We start from the raw sequence: 16,525 nt of genomic DNA, 5'->3' as shown, positions 1-16,525 counted from the left end.
ATGATGATGATGATGATGATGGGATTTAGAATGGGGGTGGAGGAGAAGGAAGAAGAGATCATCATGGGATTTAGAATGGGGGTGGAGGAGAAGGAAGAAGAGAAGGCATTGGGGTGGAAGAGAAGTCACCCCATGGCGCGATTTCACCCATAAAATTTTAGTTCTCTTGGTGTAATTCAAGATTATTTTCTTTAAATCAACACTGTACTGCATTATATATTGTCAATATGTAAAATATATTTCAAATTGACCAATAATTTGCTTGGAACACAGAAAAAAAGTGTTTAGTTGAAGAGTCTCAAGCAAGATGTTACCTCCAGTGAAAACAGAGAGAGACTAACGTCTGTTTGCTGTGTTAAGAGGCTGGATGCCGCGCATTAAACTAGTCACTTTACCTTCAATTATGTTCAATAATCGTTAAAATGACTAAAAATTGTATATTGAACTTTTAAAATTATTGAATAGTATAAACTTCTTGATATTTACTAAAATTGTAAGGAATTTAAGCCCTAGAACCGATTAATGTATTGGCGGACTGATACTAAAGCTGGTTGCCCGGTCAGTGCAAGCGAAAACATGTTGAGGTCGGTTCGTAAGAAATTCGTTAACCGAATTTTTGTTCGTTAACCGAATTGAAGATCCTTATGGAAGGCAGTTCGTTAACCGAAATTTCGTTAACCGAGGCTTTCGTTAAACGAGGGGTCACTGTATTGTAATATTTCCTGTTACTATATTTTGAAAAGCTATGCGAAATACTTTGGTATGATCCCCAGTGCTTCATCTTAAGTTGGTATGCATGCTTGCCATAACAGCAACAGCTGGAGATGGGGGAGGGAGTCGTCTTTGTATGACATACTAAAGACAGTAAGTCCGCGCTTAACCCTTAAGCCCTGGGTTAGGGTGCTGCTGGCATTACCCCCCCCCCCTATGGATAAATCAAGAAAAAAATAAGCTTTAAAAAAAATCAACAAAATAAAATGGCGGGAAAATAGGTGGACGTTCTGGAACGTCACCCGGGGCCTAAGGGTTAACGTCCTCCCTCTTAACTTTGTTTCGGTACTACATCGCTAAACTTTAGAGACCAAAAATTCATTTAACTTCCCGGTGATCCGATACTACGTTGTTTTGTGTCTTCAAGGACTACTTTCTACGGCGCATCACCCTCTCTCATCTGGCTGCGCTACACTCTCTCGGCTTGACGCACAGTCTCAGTGACTCGCCACACTCCTCCCCTCCCGCCACACTCCTCCCCTCCCGCCACACTCCTCCCCTCCCGCCACACTCCTCCCCTCCCGCCACACTCCTCCCCTCCCCTCCGCCCCTCCCTACCCCCTGCCTTACCTCCCTACCCCTGCCCGCCCCACCTCCCCTACCCTGCCCTCCTCTCCCCTACCCGCCCCTCCTCCCCTTCCACCCCCCTCCTCCCCTTCACCCCCTCCTCTCCCTCCCTCCACCTCCTCCCCTCCCCGCCACCTCTCCCCTTGCCACACCTCCTCCCCTCCCCCCCCCCTCCTCCCCTCCCCTCCCCCCCACACCTCCCTCCCCCCCGCCACACTCCCTCCCACACACCCTCCCCCCCCTCCCCCTCCCTCTCTACCCTCCTCCCCTGCCCCCTCCTCCCCCTCCCCCCCACCTCCCTCCCCTCCCGCCCCCTCCTCCCCTCCCACCCTCCTCCCCTCCCACCCACCTCCCTCCCCTCCCCCTCCTCCCTCCTTCCCCTCCCCCCTCCCTCCCCTCCTCCCCCTCCCCCTCCTCCCTCCCTCCCTCCCCTCCTCCCCCCTCCCCCCTCCTCCTCCTCCCCTCCCACCTCCTCCCCCTCCCCACCCCTCCTCCCCTCCCTCCACACCCTCCCTCCCTCCCCTCCTCCCCTCCCTCCCCGCTCCCTCTCCCCCCTCCCCTCCCCCTCCCTCCCCTCCCCCCCCCCCCCTCCCCTCCCCCCTCCCCTCCTCCCCCTCCTCCCCTACGCCCTCCTCCCCTCCCCCCCTCCTCCCTCCCCTCCTCCCCCCCCCCTCCTCCCCCTCCCCCCACCTCCTCCCTCCCCACACACTCCCCTCCCCTCCCCCCTCCCCTCCCTCCCCTCCCTCCCCTCCTCCCCTCCCACCACCTCCCCCCCTCCCTCCCCTCCTCCCCTCCCCCCCTCCTCCCCTCCCACCACTCCTCCCCCGCCCCACCTCCTCCCCTCCCACCCCTCCTCCCCTCCCCTTACCCCCCTCCCCTCCCGCCCACCTCCCCCTCCCCTCCCTTCCCCTCCCTCCCCTCCCTTCCCCTCCTCCCCTCCCCCCTCCTCCCCTCACCTCCCTCCCGCCACACCTCCCCTCCGCCTCCTCCCCTCCCCCTCTCCGCCCCGGCTCCTCCCCCGGCCACACCTCCCACCACTCCTCCCCCCTCCACCCCTCCCTCCGCTCCACCACTCCTCCCCCCCCCTCCCCTCCCCGCCACCCTCCCCCCACCACTCCCCCTCCACCCCCTCCTCCCCTCCCTCCCCTCCCTCCCCTCCCTCCCCTCCTCCCCTCCTCCCCCCCTCCTCCGGCCTCACTCCCCTCCACCCCTCCCTCCCTCCACCCACACCTCCCGCCACCTCCTCCCCTCCACCCCTCCTCCTCCCGCTCCCTACCCACTCCCTCCCCCTCCTCCCCTCCCGCCCTCCTCCCCTCCCATACCTCCCCTCCCCTCCACTTACCTCCACCTCCCTCCCCCTCCCCTCCCACCTCCCCCCCTCCCACCTTCATGCTCCTCCTCCCCACACCTCCTCCCCTCCCCTTGCACTCCTCCCCCTCCACGCCCTCCCCCCGGCCTCCCCCACTCCCTCCCCTCCGCCCCTCCTCCTCCCTCCCATCACCTCCCCGGCCATCCCTCCCCTCCCTTCCCCCTCCCGCCACATACTCCTCCCCTCCCACCCTTCTCCTCCCCTCCCGCCATGCTCCTCCTCTCCCATCTCCTCCTCCCCTCCCGCCATACTCCTCCCCTCCCGCCATCCTCTGCTTCACTACCCACCACACACTCACTCTACCACCTCCGCCCATCAGTGAGTACCAATACAAACTTAGTAGTTGTACAGTGACCCCTCGGTTAACGAACTCAATCCGTTCCAGAAGGTCGTTCGTTAACCGAAAAGTTCGTTAACCGAAACCATTGTTTCAATTAGTTTTTGGGTAATTGGTTCCAGCTCACCGAAAATTTCCTTAATTCAACAAAAATGGTAGAAAAGTTCACTTACTTTGAGGTGTGTATGTAGAAGGCTCCTGGATGATGATGATGATGTGAATAAGAATGGGGGTGGAGGAGAAGGAAGAAGAGAAGGCATTGGGGTGGAAGAGAAGTCACCCCATGGCACCATTTCACCCATAAAATTTTAGTTCTCTTGGTGTATTTCAAGATTATTTTCTTTAAATCAACACTGCACTGCATTATATATTGTCAATATGTAAAATATATTTCAAAATGACCAATAATTTGCTTGGAAACACAGAAAAAAAGCGTTTAGTTGAAGAGAGTCTCAAGCAAGATGTTACCTCCACTGACAACAGAGAGAGACTAACGCCTGTCTGGTGTGTTAACAGGCTGGATGGCACGCCAGAAACTAGTTTCTTTACCATCAATTATGTTCAGTAATTGTTAAAATGACTAAAAAAATTGAATATTGAACTTTTAAAATTATTGAATAGTATAAACTTCTTGATATTTACTAAAATAGTAAGGAATTTAAGCCCTAAAACCAATTACTGTATTGGCGGACTGATACTAAAGCTGGTTGCCCGGCCAGTGCAAGCGAAAACATGTTGAGGTCGGTTCGTAAGAAATTCGTTAACTGAATTTTTGTTCGTTAACCGAATTGAAGATCCTTATGGAAGGCAGTTCGTTAACCGAAATTTCGTTAATCGAGGCGTTCGTTAAACGAGGGGTCACTGTATATGTATGCATTATTTTCTATAGAAATGGCAATGATTTTCTGTATATATAATGTATTTCATGGGGCAAAGGGAGGCTCAGGAACTCAACTCCCGTATTTTATCTATTTCTTATGGGGAAAATTGATCCGCTTAACGTTGTTTCGTATAACGTCGCATTTTTAGGAACGTGACCCCGACGTTGAGCAAGGACTTACTGTACTTCAATAGAATATAAAATCCATTGAGCTATATTAATGTATGTATCGTGCTGGTTAGAAGCAAGGCATATGTAAACAAGCCACTGACCGATGATTACAATAATACTGAAATATATATTAATTGGGAATGTATCAGAACATCATAACTGGGACTGAGACCATGTCAAAACAAACATTTCACCATTGTTGCTGTACTAACAGAGTTCATTCGTACCGAGTTTCACAATATACTTACTCATGTTGTTCATGATATGTCTGATTTATGAAGAGTGACAATATATTGGTCTACATGGGATCTGCCATGTTATTGATAAGTAAATTACATTGGTACAACACCGAAATAAGGGTTCTTATCGGGACTTGCAGGCAACGGAATCATCCATCCACCTACAGTATAGTAAGACATTTGTGGGTTTAAGTTTCAGTGTGCCAGCAGTTGTTTCATGGTGCTTAACCCATCATGATTCTGTGGGGTCGCTCATCCCAGTTTGCCGTGCTATCTCAGCGTTATGTATACTTTTGTTGTGAAAGGCAACGATAGCACCTCTTACATCTTGTGATGCCTCCCCAGTAATTTCTCGCTCCATTCGATGTAAGATCCTGTGAAAACTGTCATGTAATGTATGATCTGAAGCCTCGGGGGATTCATATCGTTCAAAAATGTATATACTCATTCATGCTCAAAGGTCACGAATGTAGAACTACCAACCGTTCAGAAACGAGTCGAGAAACTTTGCTTGAAAAGCCTCGAATCACATTGAACCCATGGCCAAGGATATTTTTGGGGGGGACTGTACAGTAGCTAAAACAACTATCTGTGCAGGTGGGGGTCACTATGCTCCGAAATTTTACGTGTGACTAGTGACCGCCCTCATGTACCAAAATTTATCATCCATGGTCTCATATTGTCTCCTGCAAAGTATACACAGATAGTTGTTTTAGCTACTGTACATGCTCTTTGTGACACCTGAATTGTATGCTCCCAGCCTGACCACATCTTAATCCTTGGTTATGATGCCACCTGAGCATACAGAATTACCCCATTGAGTAACATGTTTTGCCTCTTAAGAATAAGGACTAAATCCCTTTAGTACAATCACATATACTGTAATGGAATTGATGACATATTTCCTTAAGTGCAATAACAATGAACTCAGTGGGTTGTCATCATACCTGAGAGATTGTAGGTAAGGGCTTTCTTAGACTAAGGGATTTCAGAATCAATCCCTTATTTCTGCAAAATGTTTTTAGAATTCTAAACCCAGGCTGTTCAGAGGAACTGGTTTTGAAAAGTTTTGTTTTCTCTTGAGTTTTTACAGATGGCTTATGTGAAAAAAAATATAGAATATATTCTTTATTAGATGTTCTCAGTTTTATGAGGAAGCTTTAAACTGCGACTTGTATAACACATCCAGCTATTTCTCAGCCGTTTGGGAGGTAGGCGATGCGTATGACTGGTGTGAGAGGCCTCGGAAAGGTATTTAATAAGCCCATCATGTGTGGAAGCTATCTCCCGAATGTGTTCACCTAGCTCCTGAGCGACTGAAAATGGCTGTTGATGTAGGATTACTTGCTTAAGAACACACATTAAGGTAATGCTTGTATATACTGTATTACTCTTAACTATATCAGTGATTTTCAATAAAGCCTTGAATCTTCAATCATACTTTTTTTCCCCTAAATATTGTATTTTCATCCTTGATTTCTTGGTTCTCCATATACAGAGTACCTTTATTAGCAACTCTGTCTCTCACTCTCCTCACTCATAAAATGGGATTTCATTTCTTTTCAAACTTTATATACAGTAGTACCCCGATTTACGCGGTCAGTTGAACCCACAGGGTACCGCGGAAAGTGAAAACCGCGTAAAGTGAACAACAGAACATAGGTGATTAATTCCAATAGTGACTGGCCCGACCCCCAAACTCCACTTTTTGAGACGCAATACCTACGTTGTAGTAAAAATTACGTCTTAATTTTATGATGGTATGCGCTCACAATTAATAATTAAGAGAAATATCAATAATATTAGTTTTTTTAACACTTACATTAGTAGAAAAGATGGCTGGGCACACGGGGATGGGGGGTTGGTTCCGAGACAAAGGGCAGATTATTGGCCCTCACCTGTATCACTTGTATCAATTGTATCACTATCCACCACAGAGGCTTGCAGGGCCTCTTTGTCAAACCCCTCAAAGTCCATATAAGTCCATATCCTCACTATCACTGACTTAGGCCTGCTGTGGTGGGTGGCGGGTGAAGAACTCGGTAATGTTTTGATGACTGGGCGACCTTGTGCGCATCCTGCCCGCGCCGCTTCCCGCGTATATGAGTAGATGCACCTCGGAAAGTGAAAGTTCGGTTCTGGCGAGGCACCACGTAAATTAGAAATCGCGGAAAGTGAAACCGCGTAAAGCGGGGTAATACTGTACAGTATAGTCTGGATTTATGCGGTCAATTGAACCCGTGGAGGTCTGCGTAAAACGAGAAATGCGTAAACGAAATAACAGAACATATGGGATTAATTGAAATAGAGACTGGGCCGACTCCCAAACTCCACTTTTTCCGACACAATACGTACGTTGTAGTAAAAATAACATTATAATTTTATGATGGTATTGATACACACATAATATCTAAATAAAAAACTACAAATCTAAAGATGTTTAACACTTACGTTACTAGAAGAGATGGGTCGGCACACGTGTATGGCGGCTGGTTCTGAGGCTGAGGGCAGATTAGTGGCCCTTCGGTGAATCACTTTCACTTCTTGCAGAGGTTTGCAGGGCCTCCCTGACAAACCCCTCAAAGTCCATATCCTCACTGTCACTATCACTGACTTGGGCTGGCTGTGGTTGTGGTGGGCTGCGGGCGAAGAAGTCAGTAATACTACGTTGACGACTAGCATTGATGTTGTCGTGATAGATTTGGATATACGGCTCCATAATTTTCGACAGAAGATTATTAGACACTTCATACCGATGATTGACTGGGTCTTTGTCAAGGACGAGCTTGATTTTCTCCCCCAACTCGATGGTTGCCTTCACACAATCATGGCTTGTTCCAGGTAATTCAAGGTTTTTCTCGGGTGGTGGGGGTCCAGCGGAAGCCATTGTGAGGGGAATAGCGGGCATAAGAGAGAACTGTATACGAGGACTGAGAACAATGAGACTGGCCCGGCTAGGTCAGCGACTTCTTGGTGGCAGGGCACGTCATGTTACATTAGACCAATCACAGCTAGCGGCGGAGGAAATGCGTGGGTGGTAAGGATGCGTGGCCCTATCACAGTCCTATACGTCATATGACGTCACCGATAACGTAAGAGCGACCTAATGCGCACAATGCCCGCGCCGCTTCCCACGTAAATGATGCAATGACCCGTGTAATTCAAAATTTTCATTCTGGCAAGGTGCCGCGTAAATGACCAAACTCGGAAACAAAATCCGCGTAAATGCAAACTATACTGTAACCTGGTAGTTGAACAGTGAACAGAGGCTGACTAGTTTTATTTATCTAAGTAATTAAATTCTGCTTGACTTAAACTTACCTTCCAGGAATAGTGAAATCCCTCATTGTTATGTCTGGAAATTGTAGCTATTAAACTGATGTGCCCTAAGTTTACCTTTCAACTTGATGTAGAGCAAAATTACATCATCATTTATACCTGGAGCCATTCTTGCTTGAACTTTACTCTCCTCCCTCCCCCTAAGTACAAGAAGTTATTGATTACTTAAGTGAGTCACATGAACACAGTGGATTAGTAATAAATTATATAATGTGTTCTCTTTGGTTATATATTATTTCATGCATTCAAACCTTTTCCTGCTCTGAAACAGGTACTGTACTGATCAGCTGCCTGGATTTTGAACATAGATTCTTTATGCACCATTCCACCCTGAGTGTAGAAAATGATTAAAGCAATATAAATACTTTATAAATTATTAAAATGAATCCTTTACATTGACAATTTTCTTATTCTTTTTGTTTTTATTTTTCTTATACAGGTTGCAGATCAGTGTAAAGAAAATATATTTGCTATCCAAACTCTGAAGGACTTCCAGTATGTAGAAGAAAATAAGGATCAAGGAATGAATGTTCGGGAAAAAGCCAAAGCCCTTGTCACACTTCTGAAGGTGAGTCTACTTTGATTTTATTTAGCTTCCTGAAATTTCTTTTTCGCTTGCAATTTGTGGAGCGTATTATGGCAGGTGTTGTCGGTCAGTTATCTTTTTGGTATCCGAACTATAACTGGAGTTTCCTTGCACAGATGAGGATTAGGTTATGTACAATCCCCTTCACTAGTGTGTTTACAGGGGCTCGTCAGGTTTTATGCAGTGCGGCAGCCTTGTGTTTGTTTACATTTGGCAGAAGGAAACCCACAGTAGTAAACATTCTATGGAATCAAAGTAAAACAATATTAAAACAAATATCTCGATGTAATGATTTGTGGAATATTTTATGTTCTGCCTGTAGGGAGAGGAAAACTTCTGTTCCTTTCAGGGTCACTGGATCAGAAGTCATGATTGTTTATGTTGAGAATGAAAATTGTGGTCTCTGAATCATAGCTCTAATTTTCATGCATCAGCAAACAAAGTATTGCTCAATTACCTGGTCCATAGGGAGAGGAAGATCTATATTGGCTTTGGAAACAGTGAGATCATTGGGTCAAAGTCATTGTAATTTTGATTTCTGGACTGTAACTCACATTTCCTAACACTGATGCATGGCAAAGAAGTTTTTCTTGATTTTGAGGTCTCTTGGTCTTAAGGTCAAGATCGCCTTCATTTAGAATGCAATTGAGGCCATGGGGGTAAGAGGAGCAAAGAAACCAAGATTATGTTTCAATATACTGTACAAGTACGAGCGGTTTTGTTTCGCTCACATTAGATTGTGTGTATCTCTGTAACACACACATATGAAATGAATGAAACTGGTCTCAAATAATAGGAAATTTTGTATTTTGTGAATTTTCAGACCTTTTTTTTCTCATCAGCTCCTTTTAATTTAGGTAGTTGATTCGTCCCTCTTACCCAGAGTGCCTCAATTATGGTTTCTATACTCGTTAAGATGATTTTTCACTGACTCATGAACATAACAATTAGAGAGAATAATTTTCCAGTTGAATTAGGGATCATTGGGTTGAAAATCCGAATAATATTTTGGATTTGAATACTTATTTCAGTTTCCACTCTCGATGAAGATGATACTGAACTGGTCCCTTTTCCCAAGGAGTGAAAGTTTACTGCTGATTTCTTGGTCATAGGACAAATTTACATGTCCTAAAAGTAGAATTTCAGTTTGCACACAATGCCATTCTCCATGTACAGTATAGTCTGCATTTACGCGGTCAATTGAACCCGTGGAGGTCCGCGTAAAACGAAAAACTCGTAAACGAAATAACAGAACATATGGGATTAATTGAAATAGAGACTGGGCAGACTCCCAAACTCCACTTTTTCCGACACAATACGTACGTTGTAGTAAAAATAACATCTTAATTTTATGATGGTATGCACACACAATTAATATTTAAGAGAAATATCAGTAATATTAGGTTTTATAACACTTAGTTAGTAGAAAAGATGGCTGGGCACACGGGGATGGGGGGTTGGTTCCGAGGCAGAGGGCAGATTATTGGCCCTCACCTGTATCACTTGTATCAATTGTATCACTATCCACCACAGAGGCTTGCAGGGTCTCTTTGTCAAACCCCTCAAAGTCCATATAAGTCCATATCCTCACTATCACTCACTTAGGCCGGCTGTGGTGGGTGGCGGGTGAAGAACTCGGTAATGTTTTGATGACTGGGCAACCTTGTGCGCATCCTGCCTGCGCCGCTTCCCGCGTAAATGATGAAATTTACCGCGTAATTAAAACATTTCATTCTGGCAAGGCACCGCGTAAATGACCAAACGCGTAAACAAAAACCGCGTAAATCCAGACTATACTGTACAACTGTTTTCCTGGCACTTCAGTAGTATATTGGTCTTGGACATGGTGGTTTCTTGTTTAGAGTTGCTTGATCCCCAATAAGGTTAGAAGTTAGAGGTGCTGTGGCCGCCTTGGTCAATAGGAAGAAGTTAAGTGTTCAGTGTGCTGAAAACCCTGCATGAAGAGCTTTTTCCAGCCCTTGTATGTGGATGTCAGACTGCTTCCAGAGACTATGTCATGGATGGCAACTCAGTCTGGAGTCTCTGAACCAACAGTGGACAGACGGGACATGAACAGTGTTCAGTATACTGTACTAGAAGAAATATAGAAATAAAAAAATTGAATTAATAAAAAAATAATTTATTTTATTTTGTTTTATTTTTTTAATAAAAATATCACCAACTCTGCTGCCATCTCGTGTCATGGGTGTAATGGGTCCACTACCAGCCCATGTCATGGGTGTAATGGGTCCACTACCAGCTCATGTCATGGGTGTAATGGGTCCACTACCAGCTCATGTCATGGGTGTAATGGGTCCACTACCAGCTCTTATCATGGGTGTAATGGGTCCACTACCAGCTCTTATCATGGGTGTGATGGGTCCACTGCCAGCTCTGTCTCCACTGATGGGTGGGTCCACACCAGCTCATGTCATGGGTGTACGGGTCCAACAGCTCATGTCATGGGTGTAATGGGTCCACCCAGCTCATGTCATGGGTGTACGGGTCCACTACCAGCTCATCGGGTGTAATGGGTCCACCAGTCATGGGTGTAATGGGTCCACTCACATGTCATGGGTGTAATGGGTCCACTACCAATGGGTCCACTACCAGCTCCCATGGTGTAATGGGTCCACTACCAGCTCATGTCATGGGTGGGTATCATGGGTGTCCACTACCAGCTCAGCATGGGTCCACTATCATGGTGTAATGGGTCCATCAGGGTGTGGGTCCATGTCATGGGTGCATGGGTCCACTTCCACCAGTCCCACTACCAGCTCGTCATGGGTGTAATGGGTCCACTTCCATCATGGGTGTAATGGGTACCAATGGGTCCAGCTCTTATCATGGGTGTAATGGGTCCACTACCAGCTCATGTCATGGGTGTAATGGGTCCACCACCAGCTCTTATCATGGGTGTAATGGGTCCACTACCAGTCATGGGTGTGGGTCCACTACCAGGTCATGGTGTAATGGGTCCACTACCAGCTCTTATCATGGGTGTAATGGGTCCACTACCAGCTCATGTCATGGGTGTAATGGGTCCACTACCAGCTCATGTCATGGGTGTAATGGGTCCACTACCAGCTCTTATCATGGGTGTAATGGGTCCACTGCCAGCTCATGTCATGGGTGTAATGGGTCCACTACCAGCTCTTATCATGGGTGTAATGGGTCCACTACCAGCTCATGTCATGGGTGTAATGGTCCTGTCTTATCATGGGTGTAATGGGTCCACCCAGCTCATGTCTCCACTACCAGCTATCATGGGTGTAAGCTCTTATCATGGGTGTAATGGGTCCACTACCAGCTCATGTCATGGGTGTAATGGGTCCACTACCAGCTCTTATCATGGGTGTAATGGGTCCACTACCAGCTCATGTCATGGGTGTAATGGGTCCACTACCAGCTCTTATCATGGGTGTAATGGGTCCACTACCAGCTCATGTCATGGGTGTAATGGGTCCACTACCAATCATTTATGTTTATTGATTATAAAGTTCTCATAACCATTAATAATATTTCAGGATGACGAGCGGCTTCGTAATGAGAGAGTCAGAGCCCTTAAAGCCAAAGAAAGATTCGCACAGAGTGTATCGGGTATTGGCAGTGATAGCGTAAGTTTATTTGAGTTTATTTTACCTATTTTTCAGGCTATTTTATTCATTTGTCCAATCCTTCACTTCAATTCAGTTACCCTTTTGCTTTTCCAACGGTGTTATTGTTATTTACCTTCTTGTGTTGAAGGGATAGTGTACAGTATTAGCCTTAGTGAGTGTTGAGGTAAAATATGGTAATACAGTACAGCTCATCTTCACCATTTCTATATTGTATATGACTGATAAAGAGAAACTAAGTTGGAACAACAATTGGAACTGATAAATGGATTCATTTTTTTTTCATTTGATGGGAATGGAAACAAAACAGCAGTGTAGTGATTGACTCGAGCTTTTCTCATGAGAAGTGTTGCCTACTTACTGCCTCTAAATGGCTTTACTGATTTCAAAACTAATACTAAAATCACTAAGATTATTATGAAGCTATTTTATCCATTTCGTAACTTGTTATATGTATGTTTTACCCATTACAGGAATATAAGGACAGCAGGAACATAATATTTAAATTTTGAAAGCACCTTCGGTCTTAATCTAAGTTAACCCATTTGTCTTCAAGAAACATGATTGCTTTACTGATGAAAATGCATGAGAAATACAGCTTACTTGCTCTGGGGGTGATGATGGTTTGTGGGATTTCAATGTGTGATTACCAAAGTCATTGCCAGAGAGAATCAGATCTTGAAATACTGTATAGTGTGGGGGGTGTAGTTCAGTCAGTGTGGGGGGATGTAGTTCAGTCAGTGTGGGGGGTAGTGTAGTCAGTGGGGGTGTAGGGGAAGATCTATCAGTGTTCCTAAGCAGCACAAAACTTGTCTGTCTTCCACCTTTTTGTCTACTATTTATTAAGACTGCCACTCCTATGTGCATGGGGTGACGACCAAGTTAGGGTATAACTTATTGGAATATTGTAGGTAGAGAAGACAGACATTGAATTATCATACCGGTAATTTAATTATAATACAGGGAGTTTAATTATCATACAGGCAATGTATCTAATATCAGTCTTCAGAAAGTTCAATGCTCTGGCCATTTTAATCAGACCAACATTATTTCAGTTTGGGTTCAATAATCCAGTGACTTGAGTCTTTCAGCTCTTCATATGATTTTATGGTCAGCAGCCTAAAAATATCATTAAGTTGTTAAAAACTGAAAATATTATTTTGAGATTATTACATTTTCAGATGAAAGTAAGTAAAGTTTCTACAGTTGACACTTGGACACACTATTAGATAAGAACATAACAAACACAAAGATTGTTTTTAAAATTTAAAAAATAAAATACACTATTATAAGTCTGGAAAAATTCAAATAAAATGAGGTGGGTAGTGGTTGTGAGGCCTGAAGTAGTCCAGAAGCATAAATTTTGTCTTTCTGGGAAAGTACTATATATGAATATTTTTGGTGTTAACTATAATCCATAAAATAGGTGAAAATTCAATAAAATCTTTGAATTCATTTAAGGTAAGAAACACAAACTGTACATTCATGTATTTATTTATTATTTTGTGCAAATATTGAAAGAATTAACACCCATAAAACATACATATTATTTACTATGCCTCGCTCTTCCAGAGAGCTCCCCTGCGAGGGGGTGGCCGTGTAAATTTATTTTTAATAAAAATGTAGAAAAATATATGACATTACAAAATATACTACTGTATGTATGAATGATTGACAGTCATCAAAAGCAAGGTGTAGGGACATGATATATTTGATCTTTATAAAACACTGAGAAGAAATATGATGCAGTAAACCCTCAATGTGTTGTGAGAGTGGCACCAAGAATTACCGTGAGTTGCCGGCAGTCTCCACGCCCACAAGTTTTTTGTCACTTCCACATTCCAAACTTTCCCTTGCAACTTTTCACAATTTATTCTGCATAATTAGCATCATCACCACCATCACTGTTTTACAGCCATTTCCACGCTTGCATGGTTTAACCGTGGTTGCCCGATGACATGGTGTTCCGGTTGCTGTCAGGTAAATTAACAGTCACTTTCATAGCTGGAAGCTCTTCCTGTCACCAAGCCACATTTACAGAGTGAGAACTAGGCATTACATGTAGGACTTCTAGGTGCATTTAAAATTAAAGATCACAGAGTATTTTTTTTTTAGATTTTAATTCCCACATATTGCGTAAAAAATGAGAGGAGGAAAATTCAGGCAACTGGCTCACTGACTATTTGTCCCCCAGTGAGATTGAGGAGACAGTTATATAGTGATTATAGGAGAATGATGACAAAATGAAACCTTATTTGTAGACCGAATAACATTGTGAGTATTGGAGTATAATGAAGTAAGTTGCTAAGCAGGTGTATACAGAAACTAATAATATAAACAAAGTGATACAGTACAAGTATTCTAATTTATTATAAGCATTCCCCAGTACTATACAGTACTGCAATGGCTGTTTCAATAGAACTTTTTATATTGCCTTTATTTAACAAAATTGTATCAATTGTAGAAGTGGTATTTATTTTTATTGGTAAAAAAATAAAAATAAAAAGATTGATTCCCCAAGATGACACTTGCCCAATATCTAAATTGCACTAAATGAGGCTTTACTGTACATACATACATACATACAGACAGACAGACAGACAGACAGACAGACAGACAGACAGACAGACAGACAGACATACATATGCACTTAACTTCCTTATGGATTCCAAGACTTCATTATGCTGTATTGGTGTTGATTTAATCTCTCTAGCTTTGGCTCTGAGTGTACCTTTATCTCTCTGTGTCACAAATGTTTATCATTACTCCTTTTATGTATATTCTCTGCCTGCTTTATTTTTAGAGGATGGTATGACATCAGTGGCATACAGGGAAATTTATAATGTGACAAATTCCTCATATGGAATTACAGTACAGCCTCCATAAGTTATGCATGCATTAAAATCAATGGCCATAACTATGTTCATTAAAAACCATAAATTTTAAATCCTCTTTGTATGAACCTTCATTGTCTGATACTTGTCCCACTATATAAAAAAAAAATCATAACCACAAAAAATCCCACATTTGTTTTTTACAGCTAAAGTTGTAGAAGACTTGTCTAATCTTGGACCTTAAGACAGTCTCATTTGTATCTTAAATTTTATATAAGCCCAACACTCCTCTTACTGAATAACAAGGTTGTGTCTTAAGGTAGTTTGAAGTGTTATGTGACCACTAGTATTGCCACAAATGTTTCATTAGTTAGGATTAACACCAATGAAGGGTGGTAAATTATGAGCATATCTATTAATTTGTTATGGCAGCTGTGTACACTGTTCCTATGGAGAGGATCTCAAGCATACTGTATGGGTACATGCCTTTAAAGGATGATAAGTTGGTGTCAGACAAGGCTAGTACAGTCGGTGTATCACCTTGAGACTGACAGTAAGGTATAAGTAGTGGTATCTGGTTGACTCTGACAGTAAACTTTTAAATACTGTAATCAAGGATACCTCATCTTTATATCCTATGATGATGAGACTTGTCATGTCTTTCAGAGATAGCATTTTTTGGCTCTGACAAAGAATAGTTGTAGTTTTGAGGATATGATGAAGATAATCAGTTCACAGGTTAAGACAGAATTGCATACTGGTTATTATAAGTTATTGAATCATAGTAGCTCACTTGGCAGCTGGCTTATGTCACTAGTGTTGTTGAGTCTCTTGAGGACAGTTATCAGATAAATTATGTGAGGTCCAGTGTTTTCTTAACATGTAGATGTAGCCACTGTTCATCACAGTGGTACAGTATGACCTTGTACAGTAATTCCATCACAAGTGTACTCCATGTTAGTAACTCGTTCTAAAGCACAGATGATATATATATATATATATATATATATATATATATATATATATATATATATATATATATATATATATATATATATATATATATATATATATATATATATATATATATATATATATATATACATGTAGATCCACAATGAGTGTCCTCGGAGCACCTTAGCTTTAGTGTGTTATTATATATATATATATATATATATATATATATATATATATATATATATATATATATATATATATATATATATATATATATATATATATATATATACTGAGGTTGTCCAGTATATGTGTATTAGGACAGACTGCCTTTATTTTATACATATATAATATATAGAGAACCATGTTGAAAATGTCTTGCCCAACTGCAGGGTAATCCTCGAGATCGTCGTGAAGCTGAAGAATTGACAATTATCTGTGATGGGGAAAAGGTTAGAGTTATAATAGCTCATAGCTAAGTGTTCAGTAGAGTCACATTGCTCGTGGACAAGTATGAATGAAATTGTAGTGCAGTAAGGAATCAGTAGTCTTGGAGAAGTATAATACTGTATCTTGAGGTAAATCCTGTGTAGTGTTTTATTGATACATGCTCCATATTTTACTGAGCTTGAAGCACAGTAATTACCCCTTTCCTTGCTAGGGTTATATAGTGTTTAGGTTGTGGGATTTGTGTCTAATGGACACATCTTTAATCATATACTGTGCTTCAGTAATTGTAATTCATTGTACAGTACATGGACTACTTTCTCATCTAAATACTCTTGGAACTGTTTGGATAAAGGAAGTATGGGTATTGAAAGAGCTTTTCTTTATTAAGATAACTATTAATTGTGACAT

General features: G+C 42.7%; 1 protein-coding gene across 18 annotated transcripts in view; it reads left to right on the top strand.

The window, feature by feature from the left end:
• The window catches only part of LOC121853429 (epsin-1-like), a 129,867-nt gene that overhangs the window by 33,284 nt on the left and 80,058 nt on the right, over positions 1–16,525 (top strand). For 16 of the 18 annotated variants that reach the window (XM_042347548.1, XM_042347545.1, XM_042347555.1 and 13 more), the window contains 3 exons: positions 8,113–8,241; positions 11,787–11,876; positions 16,060–16,119. In XM_042347548.1, the coding sequence (XP_042203482.1) occupies positions 8,113–8,241; positions 11,787–11,876; positions 16,060–16,119 (279 nt within the window). The remainder of the gene's footprint in view (positions 1–8,112; positions 8,242–11,786; positions 11,877–16,059; positions 16,120–16,525) is intronic. The other 2 variants (XM_042347547.1, XM_042347546.1) reach the window with 1 other exon arrangement.

The sequence above is a fragment of the Homarus americanus genome, unplaced genomic scaffold (genome assembly GCF_018991925.1).
Source record: "Homarus americanus isolate GMGI-L3 unplaced genomic scaffold, GMGI_Hamer_2.0 scaffold4896, whole genome shotgun sequence".
Classification (NCBI taxonomy): domain Eukaryota; kingdom Metazoa; phylum Arthropoda; class Malacostraca; order Decapoda; family Nephropidae; genus Homarus; species Homarus americanus.
The sequence above is the reverse complement of the archived record's forward strand: the minus strand, read 5'-3'. Positions and strand labels throughout refer to the sequence as shown.